At 36.4% G+C, this 23,415-nt stretch overlaps 1 protein-coding gene across 5 annotated transcripts in view; it reads left to right on the forward strand.

Annotated features, from left to right (window-relative positions):
* KIAA1109 (KIAA1109 ortholog) overlaps positions 1-21,430 on the forward strand; it is a 195,382-nt gene extending 173,952 nt beyond the window's left edge. For 3 of the 5 annotated variants that reach the window (XM_027567285.1, XM_027567284.1, XM_027567283.1), the window contains 14 exons: positions 626-826; positions 1,582-1,761; positions 4,376-4,513; positions 5,185-5,442; positions 5,908-6,058; positions 6,467-6,624; positions 6,737-6,929; positions 7,149-7,366; positions 10,246-10,497; positions 11,178-11,381; positions 13,131-13,325; positions 13,753-13,887; positions 18,810-18,975; positions 20,680-21,422. In XM_027567285.1, coding sequence (XP_027423086.1) covers positions 626-826; positions 1,582-1,761; positions 4,376-4,513; positions 5,185-5,442; positions 5,908-6,058; positions 6,467-6,624; positions 6,737-6,929; positions 7,149-7,366; positions 10,246-10,497; positions 11,178-11,381; positions 13,131-13,325; positions 13,753-13,887; positions 18,810-18,975; positions 20,680-20,896 — 2,666 coding nt within the window. In that variant the 3' untranslated portion in view covers positions 20,897-21,422. Of the gene's footprint in view, positions 1-625; positions 827-1,581; positions 1,762-4,375; positions 4,514-5,184; positions 5,443-5,907; positions 6,059-6,466; positions 6,625-6,736; positions 6,930-7,148; positions 7,367-10,245; positions 10,498-11,177; positions 11,382-13,130; positions 13,326-13,752; positions 13,888-18,809; positions 18,976-20,679 lie in introns of all 5 variants that reach the window. The other 2 variants (XM_027567282.1, XM_027567286.1) reach the window with 2 other exon arrangements.
* The last annotated feature ends 1,985 nt before the right edge of the window (positions 21,431-23,415 follow it).

Below are 23,415 nucleotides of genomic sequence, written 5' to 3' on the forward strand. Positions count from 1 at the left end.
TTTCAGTGCAAACATGAAGGTGGTAAGTATGAGTTAGCCACGTAGACAGGTAGGGGAATAAAACACTCCAGGTACATAGTATAAAATCTATAAAGTAGGAAAGAGTTTGACAACTCTTTGAAATTAGCCTGTTCCACTCATGTTGAATGTTGCCAATAAGGCCTTCTTGATTTCTAAGAGAGAGACCTTTAACTTTCTCCATTTGTGTACTTTGCTCTGTTTCCACTGTTTCTGTGGAAATGTGGACTCCAGTTGTATGATTTGGATTTTTTACAGTTCATTCTCCTCCACTGCTTAAGACTCAGCTATTTTGTACCTCTTCCAACCGCCTGCTTCTAGTAAGAACAAAGGAGAAATTAAACAGGAAACCTTGGAGTTGGCCAGTCATATGTATAAATAATTATTTCAACAATGAACAGAATATCCAACCCTGGTTTATACAGTATATTAATTGGAAAATACATCTAAGCCTTCATGTTAAGGATTTAAATCTACTGATCAGTTAATGTTTGACTATTTCCATTTTATTTTCAAATCATGTTTGGTTCTTGAGACTATATTAAGACAGTTTTTTTTAGTACTTTCTGTGTCTTATTCTATTTTGGGTTTCTTGTGTTCCCTATAGGTTCATCAGGATTAGGCAGCCCTCTTGGCAGAAGTCGACATAGTAGTAGTCAGTCAGATCTGACCAGTTCCAGCAGCAGTTCCTCTGGGCTGAGCTTCACTGCATGCATGTCTGACTTTTCCCTTTATGTATTTCATCCATATGGAGCAGGGAAACAAAAAACCGCTGTTTCTGGCCTTACACCCGGATCAGGAGGATTAGGTATACTTAGCATGTTTGCATCTTTTTCAAATTTATCACATCTTTTCAAGCTTTCGTCTTTTTAAAAATGATGTTATCTTTAATAATGGATATAAAACGAGATCAGAAACTTTTTCTTCTTGATAATATCTATCCTGTCTCTACATTAAATAAACAGAAATATGAAATAAGTAATGTAGGTAAATCATATAAGATTTTAAAACTCAAAATATTTTATAAGTGATATACACTGTGTAATCTCTTCAGATATGAGGCTACTTATGCTAAGTGTTTAAATGTTTCATCAAATTGCTATTTGTATAAAAAATTATATTCTGTCAGTAGTTAAAATTTTAAATTGTGTACATCATTACATTTGTTAATTTAAAGTGATACTCTTTAATATGACTATTTCGTCAACTTAAATTCCACTGCCATTTTAAAGTACAGATTTACCACTAAAAATACATAGGATGTTGGTATTAGTGAATGTTATTAACTTATTTAGACAAATAATAGACACAGTCCACGTCAGTGCTAGTTTTTGTTGAGATGTAAAAATCATCGTTATGGTTATGGACTTGAACCTATTATTGTTAGGAATGTCTAATGTTCATTAGGTGATTCTGCTTAAATTTTAACCTCATTTAAGTGATTTTAATTAATAGCGTATTATAGCCTATTGAATAACTTCATGTAACTAGTTGTTGGGGATTTGTGTGTGTGTATATATGTGGGTGTGTGTGTGTGTTTTCACATATATATTTTTTTTTAAGGGAATGTAGATGAAGAACCCACTTCAGTCACTGGTCGAAAAGACTCACTCAGTATAAATCTCGAGTTTGTAAAAGTGAGTTTGTCTCGGATAAGGCGTTCTGGAGGTGCCTCATTTTTTGAAAGTCAGTCTGTAAGCAAGTCTGCAAGCAAAATGGATACTACACTAATAAATATATCTGGTATTCAATTTTATATTTTTTAATTGAAATATTGTTTTCCCAGAATTAAATAAGGGCCTCCTTTTAAGTGTTTAAATATTAAATAATTTAATAACATTAAGCATTTAGTGATAAGCTGATTTAAAGGAGAAGAATAACTTCTAGCCAAGTACTATCTCAGTCCAGTGAGATATCAGTGTTAGAAATAGGATTTCTAGATACATACATGGAAATATCACCCAAGGGCCAAAATATGCCTATTTAAGTCGCTAAAAACTGCTTCTTCACTTCTCTACCATGAGTTGGTACAAATTCTGACTTATTTTTTGATTTTTTAATTATAAAATCTTAAAACACTAAGGAAGAATGGGTGTTGAAAAATTTTTACTTGGTATCGTAAGATCTTGAGTTGTGTACCTGTGTATCACTAACTTTATTATAAAGCTAACTAGTTATATATGATGGACAAATCACTTGCTCACTTTCTGTACACTGTGATTTGAGTATTTAAAATTGAGTAGAACATTTTGAAGAATTCAGAGTACTGAGTGAGTGAAAACTTTAAAAATTATTAATCCAACAAATATAGGTAAGTGCACTTAATCCACTCAACACAATATATGTTTGGTCATTCAGCAAACATGTAATTGAGCCTGTATTTTACAGAGAACTTGTGCCAGGCACTCTGCTAGGTACTTGAAGATGCCCACATGAATAAGGCAAGGTCATGAAGTGAAGTGAAGTCGCTCAGTCGTGTCCGACTCTTGCGACCCCACGGACTGTAGCCTACCAGGCTCCTCTGTCTATGGGATTTTCCAGGCAATAGTCCTGGAGGGATTACCATTTCCTTCTCCGGGGATCTTCCCAACCCAGGGATCGAACCTGGGTCTCCCGCATTGTAGACAGACACTTTACCATCTGAGCCACCAGGGAAGTCCAGACAAGGTCTTATGAGTAGACAAATTACAGTGCAGTGTGACAAATCCTATAATGGAAGTTTACTTAAAGAGGAGGAAACAAATTCTGTTTTATATAAGAGATCAGAGAAGGTTTCACAAAGGATATGATGTTGGGGCCAGTCTTTAAAATTATGTAGGAATATTCTTGGCTATGGCAACATGGTATTTAATGGTCAGAGCATCAGAAAGTATGCTTTTGGATCATACTTTGATTCACTGAGTTAAAGCATAGGTGTAACTGAACACTGAGTTAGTTGTACAAAGTAGATGGGTTCAGAGACAGGGAGGACTTGACTAGAGGTAAAGCTGATAAAATAGCCCAGGACATGACTGTGGGGTGGGGAAACTCATACCATGCTAAAAAATGGGGTTCTGATCCTTTGGGCAAGGAGAAGCTATCAGCAGTTTTTAAGAACTATATGACAACACTGTCCTTAAAGATAGCAATACTGTTCTGTACACTGAAAAATCTGTTAAGAGGGTAGATTTCATGTTAAGTATTCTTGCCACAAAAAAGAACAACCAAAATTATACATGGATTATAAAATCTATGTTTTTTAAAAAAGGAATGATCCTTAAGATTGATGTTTTAGGAAGAGAGCTGATAGGAGAATGGTAAGAGATGGTAGAGTGGAAAGATGCTTGGGGACACTGTTGAAGTAGACTAAGCAGTAGGGGATGAGGGCCTGAATTGTGACAGTAAAAAAAGAGGAGAGAGAATGGTTTCAAGATAAATATGAGAATCCATAAGCTTAAGGACAAGTTGTATGAGCAGCAATAGAGGAGGCAACAATGCCTCAGGCTTTTAGCTTAGGTAGCTCAAGGGGCATTGAGGTCACTGCCTTTAGAAAATAAAGAAGGAAATACTTATATGACACTAAGGTGGAAGGATCTGATAGGCAATTGGCTATTGGGCTGTGTGGATATGGGCTCAGGCTGAAATGGAAAGTTCAGGTTTAAGGGACACTGACATGTGAATGCAACAGAAGCTCTGATGGAGGACTGGAGGAGCACCTGAAGCAGAAGTAGCAGAGCAAAAACCCTGAGTCAGCCATCAGAACACTTTGAGACTGACAATTCACTGCTTAGCTGGTAAAGAGTTCACCTGCAATGCAGGAGACCTGGGTTTGATCCCTGGATTAGGAAGATCCCCTGGAAAGGGAAAGGCTACCCACTCCAGTATTCTGGCCTGGAGAATTCCATGAAATGTAGAGTCCATGGGGTCGCAGAGTCAGACACAACTGAGTGACTTTCACTCACAAAATACTAACTTCTGCCATACAGTTACTTGGTTTGCAGCTGCTTTTGAAGAAGTCTGTATTCTAGCTAATCCTGATGATTCATTTTCCATTTCTGAGAGGGGCCCTGTGTTAAAGCTGGAAGCTGTCTATAAGACTGACCTTAGATCCTGTGTGAGAATTTCATGATAAAGTGGTAATAGAATTCCAGTTTGCTCTCACTTCAAAAATGGAAATGGAACTAATGGTGCTAGAATGTGCTATTTTTATCAGCTGTGAAAGGAACACATTATCACTAACTGATCATACTATATATCTCATTTTGGCATTTCAAGACTTGTAAGAGAATTATAATTCAGTTGTGTAATATTATATCTACCATGTGAAAATATTAAAGGTTTTGGAAATATGTTCTAACAAATTTCATTTATGTATCAGCTGTTTGTGATATAGGGTCTGCTTCCTTTAAATATGATATGCGCCGCCTCAGTGAAATTCTGGCATTTCCAAGAGCCTGGTATAGGAGGAGTATTGCAAGACGCCTATTTCTTGGAGACCAAACTATTAATTTGCCAAGTAAGCTTATTTATGTAATTATAGATTATACTTAGGCTGCTTTTAATTTTGATTACAATAATAATAAGATCCATGATTGATAACACAAACTTTGTCTTACTTGGTAAACTACCCTGCAGTTCTTTCACTCATTCAACAAATGTCAGTGGAGCCCCTTTAATGTGCTAGTAACCACTGGGAATGTACTAGCATTGGAGGTCACAAAATGCTTGCTGTCTCGGGGATTATTTTGTTCTGTGGTTACCCTGTAATCTCTGTAAAATCTGGAAATGCATAAATAATTTAACCAACTTAATCATGGTTAAACATGGAAAATAGAAAATATTGAGGACATGCTACCATTTTTTTTCCTTCAGCATAGATATTGCTGTATATTACATTGTGTAAGTGAAAGTAAAGAGTTAGCATTATACAGTAGAAAATATTAGAAATTTGGATTCTAGGTCTACTCCCTCAACTGTAATATGGGACAGAGTGCCTGTCCTACCCTTCTCATATATTTTCTGTGAGAATTAAATGACATGCTGGAATTGTGCAAACTGGACATTGTACAGTTTTCAGAGAACTTGAAGAAATACAAAATGTGATTAGAAGTGGTGGAGTGGTGAATGTTTTATAGCATGGAGATATTTTCCTGTTAATTTTGTTTTTGTTATCTACTTTCCTTTTAGCATCTGGCCCAGGGACACCTGATTCCATTGAAGGTGTGAGCCAACACCTTTCTCCCGAATCATCAAGAAAAGCTTACTGCAGGACCTGGGAGCAGCCTAGTCAGTCAGCCTCCTTCACCCACATGCCTCAGTCACCTAATGTGTTCAGTGAGCATATGACGAACAGCACCATGTCACCAGGGACAGCAGCACAGAGCCTAAAATCCCCAGCTTCCATAAGGTCAAGAAGTGTGTCTGATTCTTCAGTTCCCCGAAGAGGTAACACTGTTCTTTTGTTAGCCCTCTAGAGCTCCTAATATAAAAATCTTAATTGGTTACTCCCAGATTTTTGCCCCAACTGCATGAAGAGATTACAGGTTTTTACGGAAGATGTGGGGTGGGGGTAGGAGTCCCAAATGCAACAACATACACATACACACACTTGACATTATTTGCTAGCAGATGAGACAGCTGGACGGCTAGTTGCTTTGAAAAAGGATAGAGAGAAAGAAATGAGCATAGTGTTAGCGTGCTCCATATGGTAGTTATTGTTAGAAGTAAAACACACCTACAGTGTTGTAATAGGTACTTGATATTGAAAAAATGTGACAGCTAGTAAATGTTAGGTTTAACACAAAAATATCATAATTTTACTTTTTGGATTATAGTGATAAGAGTGGTCTTTGCTTTGTAATTGGCTGAACATCTATATAAATAAATGTACATTTTATTTTCTATTTTTAGATTCACTTTCAAAAACATCAACTCCTTTTAACAAATCAAACAAAGCAGCAAGCCAACAAGGGACCCCATGGGAAACACTTGTCGTGTTTGCTATCAACTTGAAGCAATTAAACGTTCAAATGAATATGAGTAATGTAATGGGAAATACAACGTAAGCTATTCAGATACAAAGATACAAAGAAAATATATTTAATTATCATATATAATTTTTCTAATTGTTGTAAAGCAATACAAAACCTTTTTCAAATGCTGAAATGTTTAAGACAGTCAAGAGATAAATTATAAATTGCTTTACCCTGAAAATGGTTTAATCCTAAAGATACTATAACATAGAAACAGCATGAAATATGTGTTCTAAAAAGAAAATAAGGAAAATAGCCTAATTTTCTAGCTAAGAATAAAGCTTCATTATTAATGTTAATATTCAAATGTTTACCATAGTTTTTATAAGAAATGTATTGTTTCATTGTCCAATTTTTTTTTAATCATATATCTCCTGTTTTAATTCATGACATTGGAAGCCATATGTCTATTTAACAAGGCTTTTTCTTTTTGATAGCTGGACAACTAGTGGTTTGAAGAGCCAAGGCCGCCTGTCAGTAGGAAGTAATCGAGATCGAGAAATAAGCATGTCTGTTGGTCTGGGAAGATCACAGTTAGATTCTAAAGGAGGAGTAGTTGGAGGCACTATAGATGTAAATGCTTTGGAGATGGTTGGTACGTTGAAATTTTACAGCTGAAAAATATATTGAGAAAAGCATTTGAAAACCGATTTTGATGAGTTTTTATTAGGCATTTCTGTGAAAAGTAATTATTGTTTCTATTTTAGCTCATATTTCTGAACATCCAAACCAGCAACCCAGTCACAAAATTCAGATTACTATGGGTTCTACTGAAGCTCGTGTGGATTACATGGGCTCAAGTATTCTCATGGGTATCTTCAGTAATGCTGACCTCAAGCTTCAGGATGAATGGAAAGTGAATCTGTATAACACACTGGATTCAAGCATGACTGATAAAAGGTATTTAGTGAAATATTACTTTTTCAGTACTTTACATGACTGCTTTTAACATATTTTCTATCATTCGGTGAAAAGACTCAAACCATTTTTCCTGCAATTACATGATTTTTCTGTTATACAATTAATATGAATGAAAAGCTGGTGGGGAAGAGACTTTTTTGGGTGCTTTTAAACTGTTTTCTATAAGATATATGATAAAGACTCTGTTTTATGCTCTAGTGAAATTTTTGTCCATGGAGATCTGAAGTGGGATATTTTCCAAGTAATGATATCAAGATCAACTACACCAGACCTGATAAAAATAGGAATGAAGCTCCAGGAATTTTTCACTCAGCAGTTTGACACCAGCAAACGAGCTCTGTCTACCTGGGGACCAGTTCCTTATCTTCCACCTAAGACAATGACTAATAACCTAGAGAAAAGTTCACAAGAACAATGTAAGAGTTAGAAAACTAAGACTTTATATATACTTTATCTTTCACTATGTGTTACAATTTTAATTTAAACATTTAAATACCATACTCACAAAGGGGTCCATATGCTCTTTATCCTACTCACTCAGCAAAGTACTCATGTCCTACCCACCAATGGAATTAGAAGCCATCATTTGGAAAGACATTCATTCATTATCTCCCCTGCCACAAACCATCTATAATCATACCATTATTACAAACTACATCAGTATATTATAAATTAATACTTTGTACATAATTACAACTAATGATTATATTTTGATTCTGAATAACTTACCTTGTAATTCCTATTACATTACTCATATTCATTTGATTGTTTAATACATTTCATTATACTTCATGCTCTTGAATACTAATTATGATAATACCATGTTCTGGTTCAGAGCATGGGCTGTGGAATCAGAATGTCTGAATTTGGATTTACTGGCTGTGTCATGTTACACAGTTTATTATTTTCAGTCAGTAATTCAATATTCAAAATTCAAATATCAACCATGTTCTTAAGCACTGTTTTAGGAATAGGGGATCTACTAGTGGAAAAAGTTCCTATTCTCCATTAAATTTTAATGGGAGAGACAGACCATAACTAACTAACTGTGTAAGATAATTTCAGGTAGAGAGAAATGCAGAGAAAAAGAACAAAGCAGGGGAAGAATATAGAAAATGATAGTCTGTGAGGATAAATATTTTAGAAAGGGTGGTAAAGGAAACCTTTTCTAAAATGAAAGAGCTAGGCTAAGATCTTGGAAGAAGAGTTCTAGGCAAAGTGGGCTATGAGAAGGTGCAAAGCCCCTACAGTTGGGAGGAAACTTGCTTGTTTGATGATCATTGAGGTGGCCCACTGTGGTGAAACAGAGTGAGCAAGCAGGAAAATACTGAACATGAATTCAGAGAAGCTGCAGATAAGATTTTTAATATGTTGGGGAGCTACTGAAGAATTCTGAACAGATGTGATACTATTTGATTTACTTCTTACAAAAATAATCCTTTTTAAAGCATCACTCTGGCTTCTGTGTGGGGAACAGACTGAGGTGGTTAAGAAAGAAAGTAAGGAAATCACTGTAGTAATCACTATTAATACAATAACTGCTATTACTACACACTTATACTTTTAATACCATTGTAAGGAGGATATTCTGAGAGTCCAGGCAAAAGACAGTGGTGGCTTTAACTAGATTGATAGAGTTAAAAGTGAAAAGTAGGCTGTAGTAGGATAACTTTTAATGATTTTTATCACAGAAGCAGTACATGTGCATTGGGAAACAGTGTGCATTGGGAAAGAATGTACGTATCCAAGCAAAAAATAAAAACCTCAACATTCTGCCCAGAAATCATCACTGCGATTACTTTATATAGAGTATATACTCTCAGATACTTTTCTAGGCATGCATGCATGTGCACACATATACACACACACGTATACATGCTTACCAGAATATTATTCATATTGTTTTTTAACCTTTTCCAGTCAACAATCTCGAACTTTACATTACATTAATTATCTCCTCTAGCCACCTCATCGCAGTTGACAACTGACCTTAAATTATCTTTACAACTGGGTTATCCAAACCACTATATCCAATTCGAGACCACAGGTTAAAAACAGTTATGTTTCTTTACTCTTTTTAAATTCTACTGAATTTAGTCCCTTTTTTAGTGACTTGACTTGCTAAGAGACTTGGCCAATTATCCTGCAGAATATCCTACTTTCTCAGTCTTTCAGTTGTCTTTTTATGGTTTCATTTATCTTGTTCTCCAAGTCCCTTCATTACCTTTAAAGTGGAATTGGTATCAGACACAAACTAACAGATGGATGTTCCCCAAAATGTCTGGCCTGGACTTTTCCAAAAACCTTTGTCACGGGCAACAAACAAACAGGCTTAAGGAGTTGTCTTAGATTAAAGGAAACTAAAGAGATATGCCAACTACATACAATGCATGATCTTTGGGTGGATCCAGAATGAGAAGTGTAGAAAACAGCCAGAAGGATATCACTGGGGAAAGTGGGTAATACAGATACTGACTGTACAGTGAGACACGTGTGAACTCTGCAGGCCCACACACAGGTTTTTAATAGCAGTGAGTACCGTGGTACTACATGATCTATGCCTGGTTGAATCCTGTTGGAAGTGTGGATATGGAGGGCCAACTTTAAGTAATACATGGATTTTTGACTTTGTGAAGGTTCAGTGTCCCTGTATATCAACCCCCATGTTGTTCAGTGTTCAGCTGTGTATCTGATTAGCTCTCCTTGAACTTCAATGTGCATCTGAAACACCTGGAGATCTTATTAAAATGCAGATTCTGATACAGGAAATATGGAATAGACATAAGAGTGAATTTCTAACAAGCTCCCAAGTGATGCTGATGCTGCTGGTTCTCAGACCTCACTTTTGAGTAACAAGGTTATAAAAGATTTTTTTTTTTAAGTACTTAAAATCAGGCATCTGCCTTTGATATCTAGGTCTTCTGATCACTGGTTTACTTAACCCCTCTTCTGTAAACTAGGTGTTTTCTCTAGATGACACACCTCATTTATAAAGTTACTGTGAGAATTGGATAAAATTTCATGCAGGCACTTTATAAATCATTATTATAGAAGCATTGGTTGTAATTATTATTATAAGATTGTTACTTTCCTTAGTTCTATCCATCTTTACACAACATCTTTTCCAAGACTGTATTCTTATTAGCTTCCGCTTAATATTAACCAGGGACTGAACTGTTTTATCCCTTATCTGAGTCACTTTAGTTGTAGAAAGTAGCCATGTGCTGTCTTCCTACCCAGCACTCAGGATGCTCATGAGATACTTTGGGATAAATGGTTCTTTGTTTTCTTGCAGTGCTCGATGCAGCTCATCATCGACATTGGCCGGGAGTATTGAAGGTGGTGTCAGGATGCCACATATCCTTATTTCAGATTCCGTTACCTGAAGATGGAATGCAGTTTGGAGGATCAATGAGCTTACATGGAAATCATATGACACTAGCTTGTTTTCATGGCCCAAATTTCCGTTCAAAATCCTGGGCCCTTTTTCATTTAGAGGAACCAAATATTGCTTTTTGGACTGAAGCTCAGAAAATATGGGAAGATGGTAAACTACCATTTTCAGCTTTCACTTTTACCCATCTTCTTATATGATTATATACGACAAAGTAGTTTTCTTTCCCCATATCATTTGTCTGTTTTCTTATGATACTTCTGAAATCCATCTCTATTATTATGTACCTGACATGTTAAGGAGTTTACTGCCAATGAGTCAGTATCTATAAAGACTGGCACATGTTAAAGGGCTTATTTCTGAATTTACCATCTTATTCTGTTTTTTACTTAGGCAGTTAAATTTCTGCTGCCATGGCTGGTCATAGTTAAGTCATAGTTATTTTAAGTATTTCTTAGAGAAACATGAAGAGAAGACAACACACAGTGGTAGAGTAAGGAAACTGACTGCCAGTCAGGGCTGCTTTACAAGACTTCTATGGACAAAGCTGCACTTCTGCCTCTGTTTACAGTTTCTTTTAGCTTTAATTTTCTACTCTCTGATATCTTAATGATGAAGGAAATAAGTGGTTGATGTTCTTCATCTTCTTGGGGATAAATACAGTTATAACTAAAAGAAAAAGAATTTTATTTTTTTTCTCGCTTAATGTACTCCCTGTTTTTACACCTTCTCTATGTATGACTTAACTAGCTGAATCTATTGCTCTAGGGCCACAACTCTTCTTCCATCTAAAATATAGTTTGTTACATTAAGAAACTTGTTCCCCCCTCTAGGCTCTAATGATCACTCTACATATATTGTGCAAACACTGGATTTTCATCTGGGCCACAATACCATGGTTACCAAACCGTGTGGTGCTTTGGAAAGTCCTATGGCAACAATAACCAAGATAACCAGGCGTCGCCATGAAAATCCACCCCATGGAGTAGCAAGTGTGAAAGAATGGTTCAATTATGTTACGGCCACAAGGAATGAAGGTTAAAAGTTTGATTCCTTGGAAAGATCTGTTTTGTATTCTCTATTTTTAGTTCTGTTGACTGTGTTTAGAATTTAAATTAAGTGGAGGGAGCATTAATTAAAGTGGAGAGAGCATTTCCATTTCTTTCAACAAGCTTCGTTTTATTCCAGCACCATAAGTAGCAATATTACTACATGAGTCAACACCCTAGCAGTGCCACATCTCATGGACTAAAATTATTTTCAGTGTAACTGAAAACATTCAAAATAAAATTGGTTTACATAAGTGAAATTGTTTATTATAATTTGAAAATATATTTTTATACTAAGGTTCACAATTGGAGGTTTGGGAAAGTTTTGGCAAAACCAATACAATATTGTAAAGTTTAAAAATAAAATAAAATTTAAAAAAAATGAAAAAAAAAAAACCTAAATAACAGAATAACACAAAGTTCAGATGGCTGGAATAAAGTGAAACTAAATATTAGTTTTCCAGTGAAGTCGTAAGTTTAATAAAGAGTGCTTTTGATGAATTTTTCATTTGATTAGATTCACGGGTCTTGCAGTAACGCAGTCATGAAAATTCTTATTCTGTGGTTGTTTTTCTGTTACAGTTTAGAGTACTGCTTTGTATCAATCATTTCATCTGTATTGAAAAGCTGACTAAACTGAGACATGTTAAGACTTGAATGTTTTGCTTAAAAATGACTTCCTTTCAGAGTGGAAAAGAAGATGGCTTGGGCCTCATGGAAAATAGTTACTATGCATTGGCAAACCTAGGGATCAAAGACTGTTAAAAAATGTTCTGAGAACAAAAGAGGATAAGGAAGTAAATTAGAAAATTCTGCATGTATTGATTATTCTACCTTCTCAATAAGAGACTTTGGGAGAAGGAGTTCTTTTGAACTGGGATACAATGGAGGGGCTGTTAGCATACTGAACTGCTACCTGTGTAACTAGAAAATGCTAATTTTTATGACAACTCTGTTTGCATATATAGCATATATACAACATATAGCAACATAGCACATATGTTGGGGAAACTCAGGACTTATAACCTAGTCCCAAGATTGGGGTTGTATTTAATCATACCTTATAAGAGAGAATTATTTAACCTATGAAAAACTTGGAGCTTAATAAAGCTCTTAAATTCAGATATGATTTCAATTGAGAATAATATTCAAAGGAACAAAAATCAAAATGTATTGGATTTATCCAAAACCATGTTATAACAGCTTCAGTATTGAGAATATTGACAGGTGCATTCTTTACAGTCTAAGCCACTAAGGAAGTCCATTGTGTATGGATGTATGTATAAATACATGTGTCCATGTTTATATCTGGGGGCTTCCCAGGTGGCAATAGTGGTAAAGAATCTGCCTGCCAGTGCAGGAGATGCCAGAGACTCAGGTGCAATCCCTGGGTCAGGAAGATCCCCTAGAGTAGGAAATGGCACCCCATGCCAGTATTCTTGCCTGGAAAATTTCATGGACAGAGGAGCCTGGTGGGCTATAGTCCATGGAGTCGCAAAGAGTCAGACACATACTACCGAATGAGTGCATGACATGTGACTGAGCACAGCACACATATTTGTATCTGTATAGGTATATAACCAGTCTCAAAGCCAAAGCTTTAATATGCCTCTTTTTTAAAAATGTCTTCATTTTCCATCTTTTGAAACGATAAAAGTTCTGTATATCAGTGTCATGACAGCTATATGCTTATCCATGCCTATTAATTTCTTACTGTCTTTATTATTATGCTTGTAGAGCTAAACCTGCTTCGTAATGTTGATGCTAATAACACTGAGAATAGCACAACAGTGAAGAATTCTAGTTTGCTCAGCGGATTTAGAGGAGGTTCCAGCTACAATCATGAAACAGAGACAATCTTTGCACTACCAAGAATGCAGCTTGACTTTAAATCCATTCATGTTCAAGAACCACAAGAACCTTCATTACAGGGTATGTGGAAAACAATCTTTAGTTTCTAAAGTTAACTAAGAAAATTCTACAGGATCTTCAAGCTTCCTTTTTTCCTCAGAGATTATTTTTGTTTTATAATGAAACTGATTTTCTGGTTTAAACTGATTTATATTCTTACCAGCTATTTGATGTCTGGCAAAAAATGTACTCCACTTGTGCCTCTTCTTCTTCAAATGGAGCTAGCAGGACTTCATTCATTAGGTTTTTATGAGGAATAAATAACATATACTTCTATAATGCTCATAAATTATCATCATCCTCCTATAAATCACATACAGAAACTACTGGTTTCTCTATAGTTGCATTTAAGTGGATGGCTTTACATGGACCCATGTAAATCCCTTGTTAATGGGAAGAGGGACTTATTTCAATAATCTTTTAATATAGAAGAACTCTGCCATTGCAGATGCCAGCCTGAAGCCAAAGGTAGAATGCAGTGTGGTGACAGAGTTCACTGACCACATCTGTGTGACGATGGATGCTGAGCTTATCATGTTTCTTCATGACTTAGTATCAGCTTATCTTAAAGAAAAAGAAAAAGGTGGGTAACACAGTTGGTTTTTTTCACTACCATTTATATGAATTTGACCCAGACTTGCCCGTGAGTGTCCATGAGTCTCTGGCAGAGGCGTGGGTCCACGGTGGCCTGCTGCAGGCTTGGAGGCACTGAGTATAGCAGCACATGCATGGGACTTTTTGAAGGAGGTCAACATTATCTTCACTGGCCCATCAAAACCAGACCCAGTTTACCCCTCAGTCAGTCTCTACCATCAGGAAGCTTCCAAAAGCTTCTTATCCTTCTCCATCAGAGGGCAGACAGAATGAAGACCACAATCACAGAAAACTGACCAATCTGATTACATGAACCACAGCCTTATCTAACTCAGCGAAACTATGAGCCATGCCAGGTAGGGCCACACAAGACGGATGGGTCATGGTAGAGAGTTCTGACAAAACGTGGTCCACTGGAAAAGGGAATGGCAAACCACTTCAGTATCCTTGACTTGAGAACCCCATGAACAGTATGAAAAGGCAAAAAGGTATGACACTGAAAGATGAACTCCCCAGGTCGGTAGGTGCCCAATATGCTACTGGAGATCAGTGGAGAAACAACTCCAGAAAGAATCAGACAGAGACAAAGCAACAACACCACCCAGTTGTGGATGTGATTGGTGATAGAAGTAAAGTCCAATGCTGTACAAAGCAAGATTGCATAGAAACCTGGAATATTAGATCCATGAAAGAAAAGTGAAAGTGAAGTTGCTTAGTCGTATCTGACTCTTTGCAACCCCATGGACTGTAGCATACCAGGCTTCTCAGTCCATGGGATTTTTCCAAGCAAGAGTACTGGAGTGTGTTGCCATTTAGGTCCATGAATCAAGGCAAATTGGAAGTGGTCAAACAGGAGACGGCAAGAGTGAACATTGACATTTTAGGAATCAGCAAACTAAAATTAACTGGAATGGGTGAATTTAACACAGATGACCATTACATCTACTACTGTGGGCAAGAATCCCTTAGAAGAAATGGAGTATCCATCATAGTCAACAAAAGAGTCCAAAATGCAGTACTTGGATGCAATCTCAAAAATGACAGAACGATCTCTGTTCATTTCCAAGGCAAACCATTCACTATCACAGTAATCCAATCTGTGCCCCGACCAGTAATGCTGAAGAAGCTAAAGTTGAACGGTTCTATGAAGACCTACAAGACCTTCTAGAACTAACACCTTAAAAAAAGATGTCCTTTTATTATAGGGGACTGGAATGCAAAAGTAGGAAGTCAAGAAATACCTGGAGTAACAGGCAAATTTGGCCTTGGAGTACAGAATGAAGCAGGGCAAAGGCTAATAGAGTTTTGCCAAGAGAATGCACTGGTCATAGCAAACATCCTCTTCCAAGAACACAAGAGAAGACTCTACAGATGGACATCACCAGAATGTCAATACCGAAATCAAACTGATTATATTCTTTGCAGGCAAAGGTCGAGAAGCTCTATACAGTCAGCAAAAACAAGACCGGGAGCTGACTGTGGCTCAGATCATAAACTCCTCATTGCCAAATTAGACTTAAATTGAAGAAAGTAGGGAAAACCACTAGACCATTCAGGTATGATCTAAATCAAATCCCTTACAATCATATAGTGGAAGTGACAAATAGAGTCAAAGAATTAGATCTGATAGAGTGCCTGAGAACTATGGACAGAGGTTCGTGACATTGTAGAGGAGGCAGGGATCAAGACCATCCCCAAGAAAAGGAAATGCAAAGAGGCAAAATGGTTGTCTGACGAGGCCTTACAAATAGCTGTCAAAAGAAGAGAAGCTGAAGGCAAAGGAAAAAAGGAAATATATACCCATTTGAATGCAGGGTTCCAAAGAACAGCAAGGAGAGATAAGAAAGCCTTCCTCAGTAATCAATGCAAAGAAATAGAGTAAAACAACAGAATGGGAAAGACTAGAGATCTCTTCAAGAAAATTGGAGATACCAAGGGAACACTTCATGCAAAGATGGGCTCAATAAAGGACAGAAATGGTGTGGACCTAACAGAACCAGAAGATATTAAGAAGAGGTTGGCAAGAATACACAGAAGAACAATACAAAAAAGATCTTCACGACCCAGATAACCACAATAGTGTGATCACTCACCTAAAGCCAGACATGCTGGAATGCGAAGTCAAGTGGGCCTTAGGAAGCATCACTACGAACAAAGCTAGTGGAGGTGATGGAATTTCATTTGAGCTGTTTCAAATCCTGGAAGATGATGTTTTAAAAGTGCTTGACTCAATATGCCAGCAAATTTGGAAAACTCAGCAGTGGCCACAGGACTGGAAGAGGTCAGTTTTCATTCTAATCTCAAAGAAAGGCAATAGCAAAGTAATGCTCAAAATTCTCCAAGCCAGGCTTCAATAGTATGTGAACTATGAACTTCCTGATGTTCAAGCTGGTTTTAGAAAAGGCAAAGGAACCAGAGATCAAATTGTCAACATCCGCTGGATCATGGAAAAAGCAAGAGAGTTCCAGAAAAGCATCTATTTCCTCTTTATTGACTATGCCAAAGCCTTTGACTGTGTGGATCACATAAACTGTGGAAAATTCTGAAAGAGATGCAAATACCAGACCACCTCACCTGCCTTTTGAGAAATTTGTATGCAGGTCAGGAAGCAACAGTTAGAACTGGACATGGAACAACAGACTGGTTCCACATAGGAAAAGGAGTACGTCAAGGCTGTATATTGTCACCCTGTTTATTTAACTTATATGCAGAGTACATCATGAGAAACGCTGGACTGGAAGAAACACAAGCTGGAATCAAGATTGCCAGGAGAAATATCCATAATGTCAGACATGCAGATGACACCACCCTTATGGCAGAAAGTGAAGAGGAACTCAAAAGCCTCTTGATGAAAGTGAAAGTGGAGAGTGAAAAAGTTGGCTTAAAGCTCAACATTCAGAAAATGAAGATCATGGCATCCGGTCCCATCACTTCATGGGAAATAGATGGGGAAAGAGTGGAAACAGTGTCAGACTTTATTTTTCTGGGCTCCAAAATCACTGCAGCCATGAAATTAAAAGACGGTTACTCCTTGGAAGGAAAGTTATGACCAACCTAGATAGCATATTCAAAAGCAGAGACATTACTTTGCCAACAAAGGTTCATCTAGTAAGGCTATGGTTTTTCCTGTGGTCATGTATGGATGTGAGAGTTGGACTGTGAAGAAGGCTGAGCGCTGAAGAATTGATGCTTTTGAACTGTGGCATTGGAGAAGACTCTTGAGAGTCCCTTGGACTGCAAGGAGGTCCAGCCAGTCCATCCTAAAGATCAGTCCTGGGTGTTCATTGGAAGGACTGATGCTGAAGCTGAAACTCCAGTACTTTGGCCACCTCATGCGAAGAGTTGACTCATTGGAAAAGACTCTGATGCTGGGAGGGATTGGGGGCTAGAGGAGAAGGGGACGACAGAGGATGAGATGGCTGGATGGCATCACTGACTCAATGGACGTGAGTCTGAGTGAACTCGGGGAGTTGGTGATGGACAGGGAGGCCTGGTGTGCTGCGATTCATGGGGTCGCAAAGAGTTGGACACAACTGAGCGACTGATCTGATCTGATCTGATCTGATGGGGATTTTAATTATAAATAAAAATATTTTAATAGCTTTAAGTTGTTTTGCTTTTAAAAATTAAAGCAAGTTGTTTTGGCCAAAATAAATATAAACATGCCTTAGAAAATTCTTTACAGCATGTTTAGAGCAGAATCAACATATTTCCAGAACATCAAGATTAATTATACTGTGTCCACCACAATAAACAAAAGCAGAGCAACAGAACAGCAATAACTGAAGACATCTGTATTCTGATGTGGTATAATAGTACAGCTTCATTCCTAGATTAATTCCCAATCAATATATTATCACACTGCTGCTGCTGCTAAGTCGCTTCAGTCGTGTCCGACTCTGTGCAGCCCCATAGACGGCAGCCCACCAGGCTCCCCCATCCCTGGGATTCTCCAGGCAAGAACACTGGAGTGGGTTGCCATTTCTCCAATGCATGAAAGTGAAAAGTGAAAGTGAAGTGGCTCAGTCGTGTCCAACTCTTAGCAACCCCATGGTTGAAGCCCACCAGGCTCCTCCGCCCATGGGATTTTCCAGGCAAGAGTACTGGAGTAGGGTGCCATTGCCTTCTCCATCACACTGCTGCTGCTGCTGCTGCTGCTGCTGCTAAGTCACTTCAGTCGTGTCCGACTATGTGCGACCCCATAGACGGTAGCCCACCAGGCTCCCCCGTCCTTGGGATTCTCCAGGCAAGAACACTGGAGTGGGTTGCCATTTCCTTCTCTCACACTGCTAGTTAACAGTTATAACCAGAGGTACATAATACATACCATATTTCATAATATTTTATGCCCAATTTGTGTGTTTAAAATCTGTGCCCTATAGACATCATACTGTATTTATTAAAGATCATATGTAAGCTACCTTTGTCTCCAATTTTATTTTAAATATATCTTTTATGATGTCTTCATTTTTCATAAAGCATTTGAGTACTCAACTATGAAGAGTGAAAAAAAACTGCTTACCTAAAAAACTCCTATGTTAGTACCACTGTTCAAATATATATATATATATAAATATATATATAGCCATTAACATTAAAAAACCATTGAAGTATACACTTGAAATGAGTGAATTTTATCTCAGTAGAGCTATTTAAATAACTTTGATATTGTCTTTCTCCAAGAAATACCAAAAATTGGCACTTATCTATGGCTTATTTTAAAATACTACTTTTTTTTTTTATAACGGGATATTTACTCATAGTTCTGAATAATACTTTTTAAGAAATGTAATTAAATGAGGCTTTGGCCAGTTCATAAATAAAAATAGAGCCAATTACTTTGTTCATATAGTGATTTAAAATAAATTTGTAATACATATTTGCAATATTAACATGTGATTTTCATTATAGCCATTTTTCCACCTCGGATTTTATCTACTCGACCAGGACAGAAAAGTCCAGTTATCATTCATGATGAAAATTCGTCTGACAAAGACAGAGAAGACAGCATTACTTACACTACTGTGGACTGGAGAGATTTTATGTGCAAAACGTGGCATCTAGAACCCACTCTTAGGTAAGTAATGGGTGTATATTTTTACCTATTTCCTATGAGATTATTATGAGAAAAAGGTTATAAATAATTCAGTAGGTTAAATGTGGTTTACCAACAAATATTTTCAAGTTAATCACTTACAACCTCTACAGCTGCTGACTTTTTGCTTTTCTGATGTGGTGTGATAGTACAGCTTCATTCCTAGAATAATTCCCAATCAATATATTATCACACTGCTAATTAACAATTATAACCAGAATTACATAATACATATTTCATGTTAGTTATCTGTATTTGATAGAATTTGTGGAAACCAAATAAAAGCACTTTGGTATTAATAACACATGTCCTTATGAGAAATATTAACAGTGTCAATACTCAGGAGAAATATTAAGATACTACAAAGGTCCTAGTGCAAAAAACTAGTATATATAAATATCAAATATAGTGAAATTGACTTATCTTTTAATTTAAAATGAGAATAAAAATAGTTAAATTTGCCATAAACATTTACTTTCCTTCTTTAGAAAACTATCAAGAGACTAGTTAAGTTATATGATATAGTAGTGGAGAATGTGGTTAAAAAGCTCTGCTCTAAGCTCAGCTATATAGCATAGTGGCTGAGTGACCTGGGCCAAAGGATCTAACTGTCTTAGCTGCCTCATGTGAAGATTTTGGAAAATGGTATTACCTACCTTATATGGTTGTTACAATGGTTACATGAGTTAACTAATGCAAAATGCTTATAACTGTTAACAGTTTTAGCAGACTAATGATTAATACCCTCTTTTTCCCTACCTAAGTTCAGGATCAACTGAAATAGTGAGATGCAGCTAGAAATCAAAATGACACCTTTAATACTGATAAAGCTGATAAGAGAATGTTGTTTAGTGTCAGGCAACAGTGTCTTTCTATTACAAAGTCCAGGTTTGGACTTACCTACAGGGTCTCAATGATACAGAGCTCAGGGGGCTTGGGGTTGGGGGTTGGGGGCAGAGGGATGCTAAAGTTGTACAGTCAGCAGACCTGCTTTCTCACCTAGTTACAGGCAGCCATAAACAGTCTTGAGTTAACTATCTGGGGACCTGTTCTTGAAAAATCTCTGGCATGGAAGAACAGTTTAAGACAAATGGCTCCGAAAGAGTAGGTGGTGAGGAGGGTACTTAATTACCCTACTCATTTCCTCTGTTAATTTGCCAAGTAGATAAACCATCAGTAAGGGGGCAGAGAAAGACCAGGAATATTCCATTAATGCTGTTCTTCTATATGGAAGGAAATATGGTTCTTCTTCAAAGATGTTTAGCACATAGCAAACAGTAAATTTTAGTCTTTTTTCCCCCCAGCTTTATTGAAGTATAATTGAGAAAATAGATATTTTAAGGATATAACGTCATAATTGGATATACATGTACATCATGAAAGGATTTCCCCCGCCCCCATAAAGTTAATCAACATCTTTGAGTTAAAGGTGTCCTTTAAAGGTTTTAAGAAGACCACATAACTGAGGCCTAAACTAAATTAATCACAATGAAATACACTAAACTCCATTGCTGTGTAGGCTCACACATTTTTTGAGTGCTGTTATAGTGAATCTAGGAATTATAGGTTAGATAATCAGTTGTATCTACTGAAAATATTTTTCTTGAGCATACCGTGGAGGCTTAGTGATGTTCCTGAACCTGCCTTCAGGACTTCATTAATAATAATGATTTATAATTATTTTAGATTAATTTCTTGGACTGGAAGAAAAATTGATCCAGTAGGCGTTGATTATATTCTTCAAAAATTGGGCTTTCATCATGCCAGGACTACTATTCCTAAATGGCTTCAAAGAGGAGTCATGGATCCACTGGACAAGGTTCTGTCAGTTCTTATTAAAAAACTCGGTACTGCACTACAGGATGAAAAGGAAAAGAAAGGAAAAGACAAAGAAGAACACTAAAAAAGTAACTTAATCTGTGAACAAACTTTGATTCTGTCCGTTAAGCTTTATTACACTGGAGTGTTGGGGTGGGTGGGTTTGTATAATAAAATTATTTTAAATATAACTTTAAAAAATTTAATTTTGTGGCCATTATATTAAGTTTGTAACTTAACCTGTTTGTTCTAGTTCCACCATTCTGTACACAGTGAAGTATTGCATGATAATATAAATTTTGTGAAAAACTAGATTAAAATATACAAATCTGTTCAGTAAGGTTTATAATTATATTATGTGCAATATGATTCCTGCATCTTTAAAATATTTTCAGAATAACTGTGAATTTCCTTTGTTATTGGCCATAACTTTAGAAAAAATCTTGTTGATACTGTGAGGGGTATTTTTTTGGACGTTAATTGCTTTTTCTTTTTTATTTTAAATGTAGACTTGTATAAATACTTATTGTATATAGTTTGAGTAACTGTGATATGAATAAATACCACTAAAGTATTGTTTGTAACTATTGTAATAAAGTCACAATAATTGATTTCAGTCTATAGTTGTTTGAGATTTTTCTTCCTTTTATAGTTTATTTTTACAACTAATAGATGCCCCTCCTGTGTCAGTTACTGTGTCAGTTAATTATTTCATGAAAAATAATACTTATAAAAATTAGCTCTGGGAGAGGCATAGCAGAGGCTTCAGAAATACTAGGTATTGTTCTGCTAAGCTACTGGTGAGTACACAGCTCTTCTATTATACTGTGTTCTTTATACATTTATATGTATTCTTTGTGTATATGAATTTGTATACTATACATATAATAAATAAAAAATTGTAAAGGAATAGCAAAATATAACATTCAAAGGTAGCTATAATACTATTAATCACAACTCAGGTTTGAAATCTAGCCAATTTTTGAAATACAGTTAGTTGGATCAACAGTAGAACTGAAGTACCATGAGCTAGAAAACACCTCAAGAAAGCCTCTGGTGCAGACTTTTGTGCTTCTTTTCTCTGACAGATTAAAAAACAACTCAAGAGTCAAGACACTTAGCCACGGGTATGTGTGTGCAGGTATGTATGTAGATACATATGTATGATAAGCGTTGGTGGGAGAATTAAGAAGTGCTATGTATGGTCACACAGCAATTCAGTAGCAGAACTAAAACCCTAGTGTCTAGAGTCATAATTTTGTATTTCCCCAAACCATCTTATGCATCATTTTTCTGATCTCTGTTTCCCACTTGGCACTTCTAGCGTTGGGAGCTATACATGTATATTATTGCTATTGGTCAAGCTTACCAGAGAAGTATCTAAGATAGTTACTTTATAAAACAAGTAAAAAATTTTTAAATCAGGTCCTTGAATTGCACGTCAGGTATTAACTCTCTGCTTCAAAGAAACAGTGTGCTAGTAGTAAGTTCTAAATGTTAAAAATTTCCCATGGTTCTTATGTTGATATTGAGATTACCAAAAATGACAAGTATAAACTCTGTTTCTGGCCCCTACTGTGATAATGCTTTAAAAAGAAAGCTGCTGCTGGAGCTGTGTGCATGTTCAGTAGTGTCTGACTCTTCGCCACCTCGTGGACTGTAGCCCACCAACCTCCTCTGTCCATGGGATTTCCCAGGCAAGAATACTGGAGCAAGCTGCCATTTCCTCCTCCAGGGGATCTTCCTGATCCAGTGACTAAACCCGAGTCTCATGCACATGGATTCTTTATTGCTGAGCCACCTGAGAAGCCCATAAAAAGGGGACTATAAATCGAAGACTTTTCAAAATTCCTGTGGCTTTACTGGACAAAACTACAAGAAAAACATATTTTGGGGGACACTGCTAGTAGGAATGTAAATTGGCACAACCCCAATGGAGGACAATTAGGCAAGAGCTATTAAAGACATATAATCTCTTCTTGAATAGTCTCTTTCATTACTGGGCATTCTTTATTATGTGTGAAATAATTATGTAAGAATATTCACTGCAGTATTCTTGATAAATGATTGGAAACAATTCAAATGTCCATCAATAGAAGACAGATTAAATGGCCCACTTAGTGAAATAGTATGCAATTATAAAAAAAAAAAGAACAATCTCTAGTATTTATTCTTGAATCAAAAAAGCATGATACAGCTCTATGTAGATAACAGTTTCCAGGCAGTCTGCCAAAATTATATTTTGAGTATCATGTACCTTACCCTAGTCTAGTAAATCACATTATACATCTAGATTTTCTATAAAATTCCAATGATGTAACAAAACTAAAAGGATTCACAAACTATCTAAAGAACCATTTTTTAAATTACCTATTTGAAACACCAAATACAGATCTGCAGTAACAGTCTAAACTACCAAAGCAATACCTGTAAAATACAGTAAAAATCAATTATTTGAAAACATTTTATACAATATTCAAGAACATATGAAATGAAAGCTCAAATTTTAAACTTTTAGATTCAGTTTTACTATTAGTGTTATGTTCTACAGACTACTGTAAGAATTTCTAAACACAACCTCTCAATTGCTATACTTCTTACAGA

The sequence above is a fragment of the Bos indicus x Bos taurus genome, chromosome 17, assembly GCF_003369695.1.
Source record: "Bos indicus x Bos taurus breed Angus x Brahman F1 hybrid chromosome 17, Bos_hybrid_MaternalHap_v2.0, whole genome shotgun sequence".
Taxonomy (NCBI): Eukaryota; Metazoa; Chordata; class Mammalia; order Artiodactyla; family Bovidae; genus Bos; species Bos indicus x Bos taurus.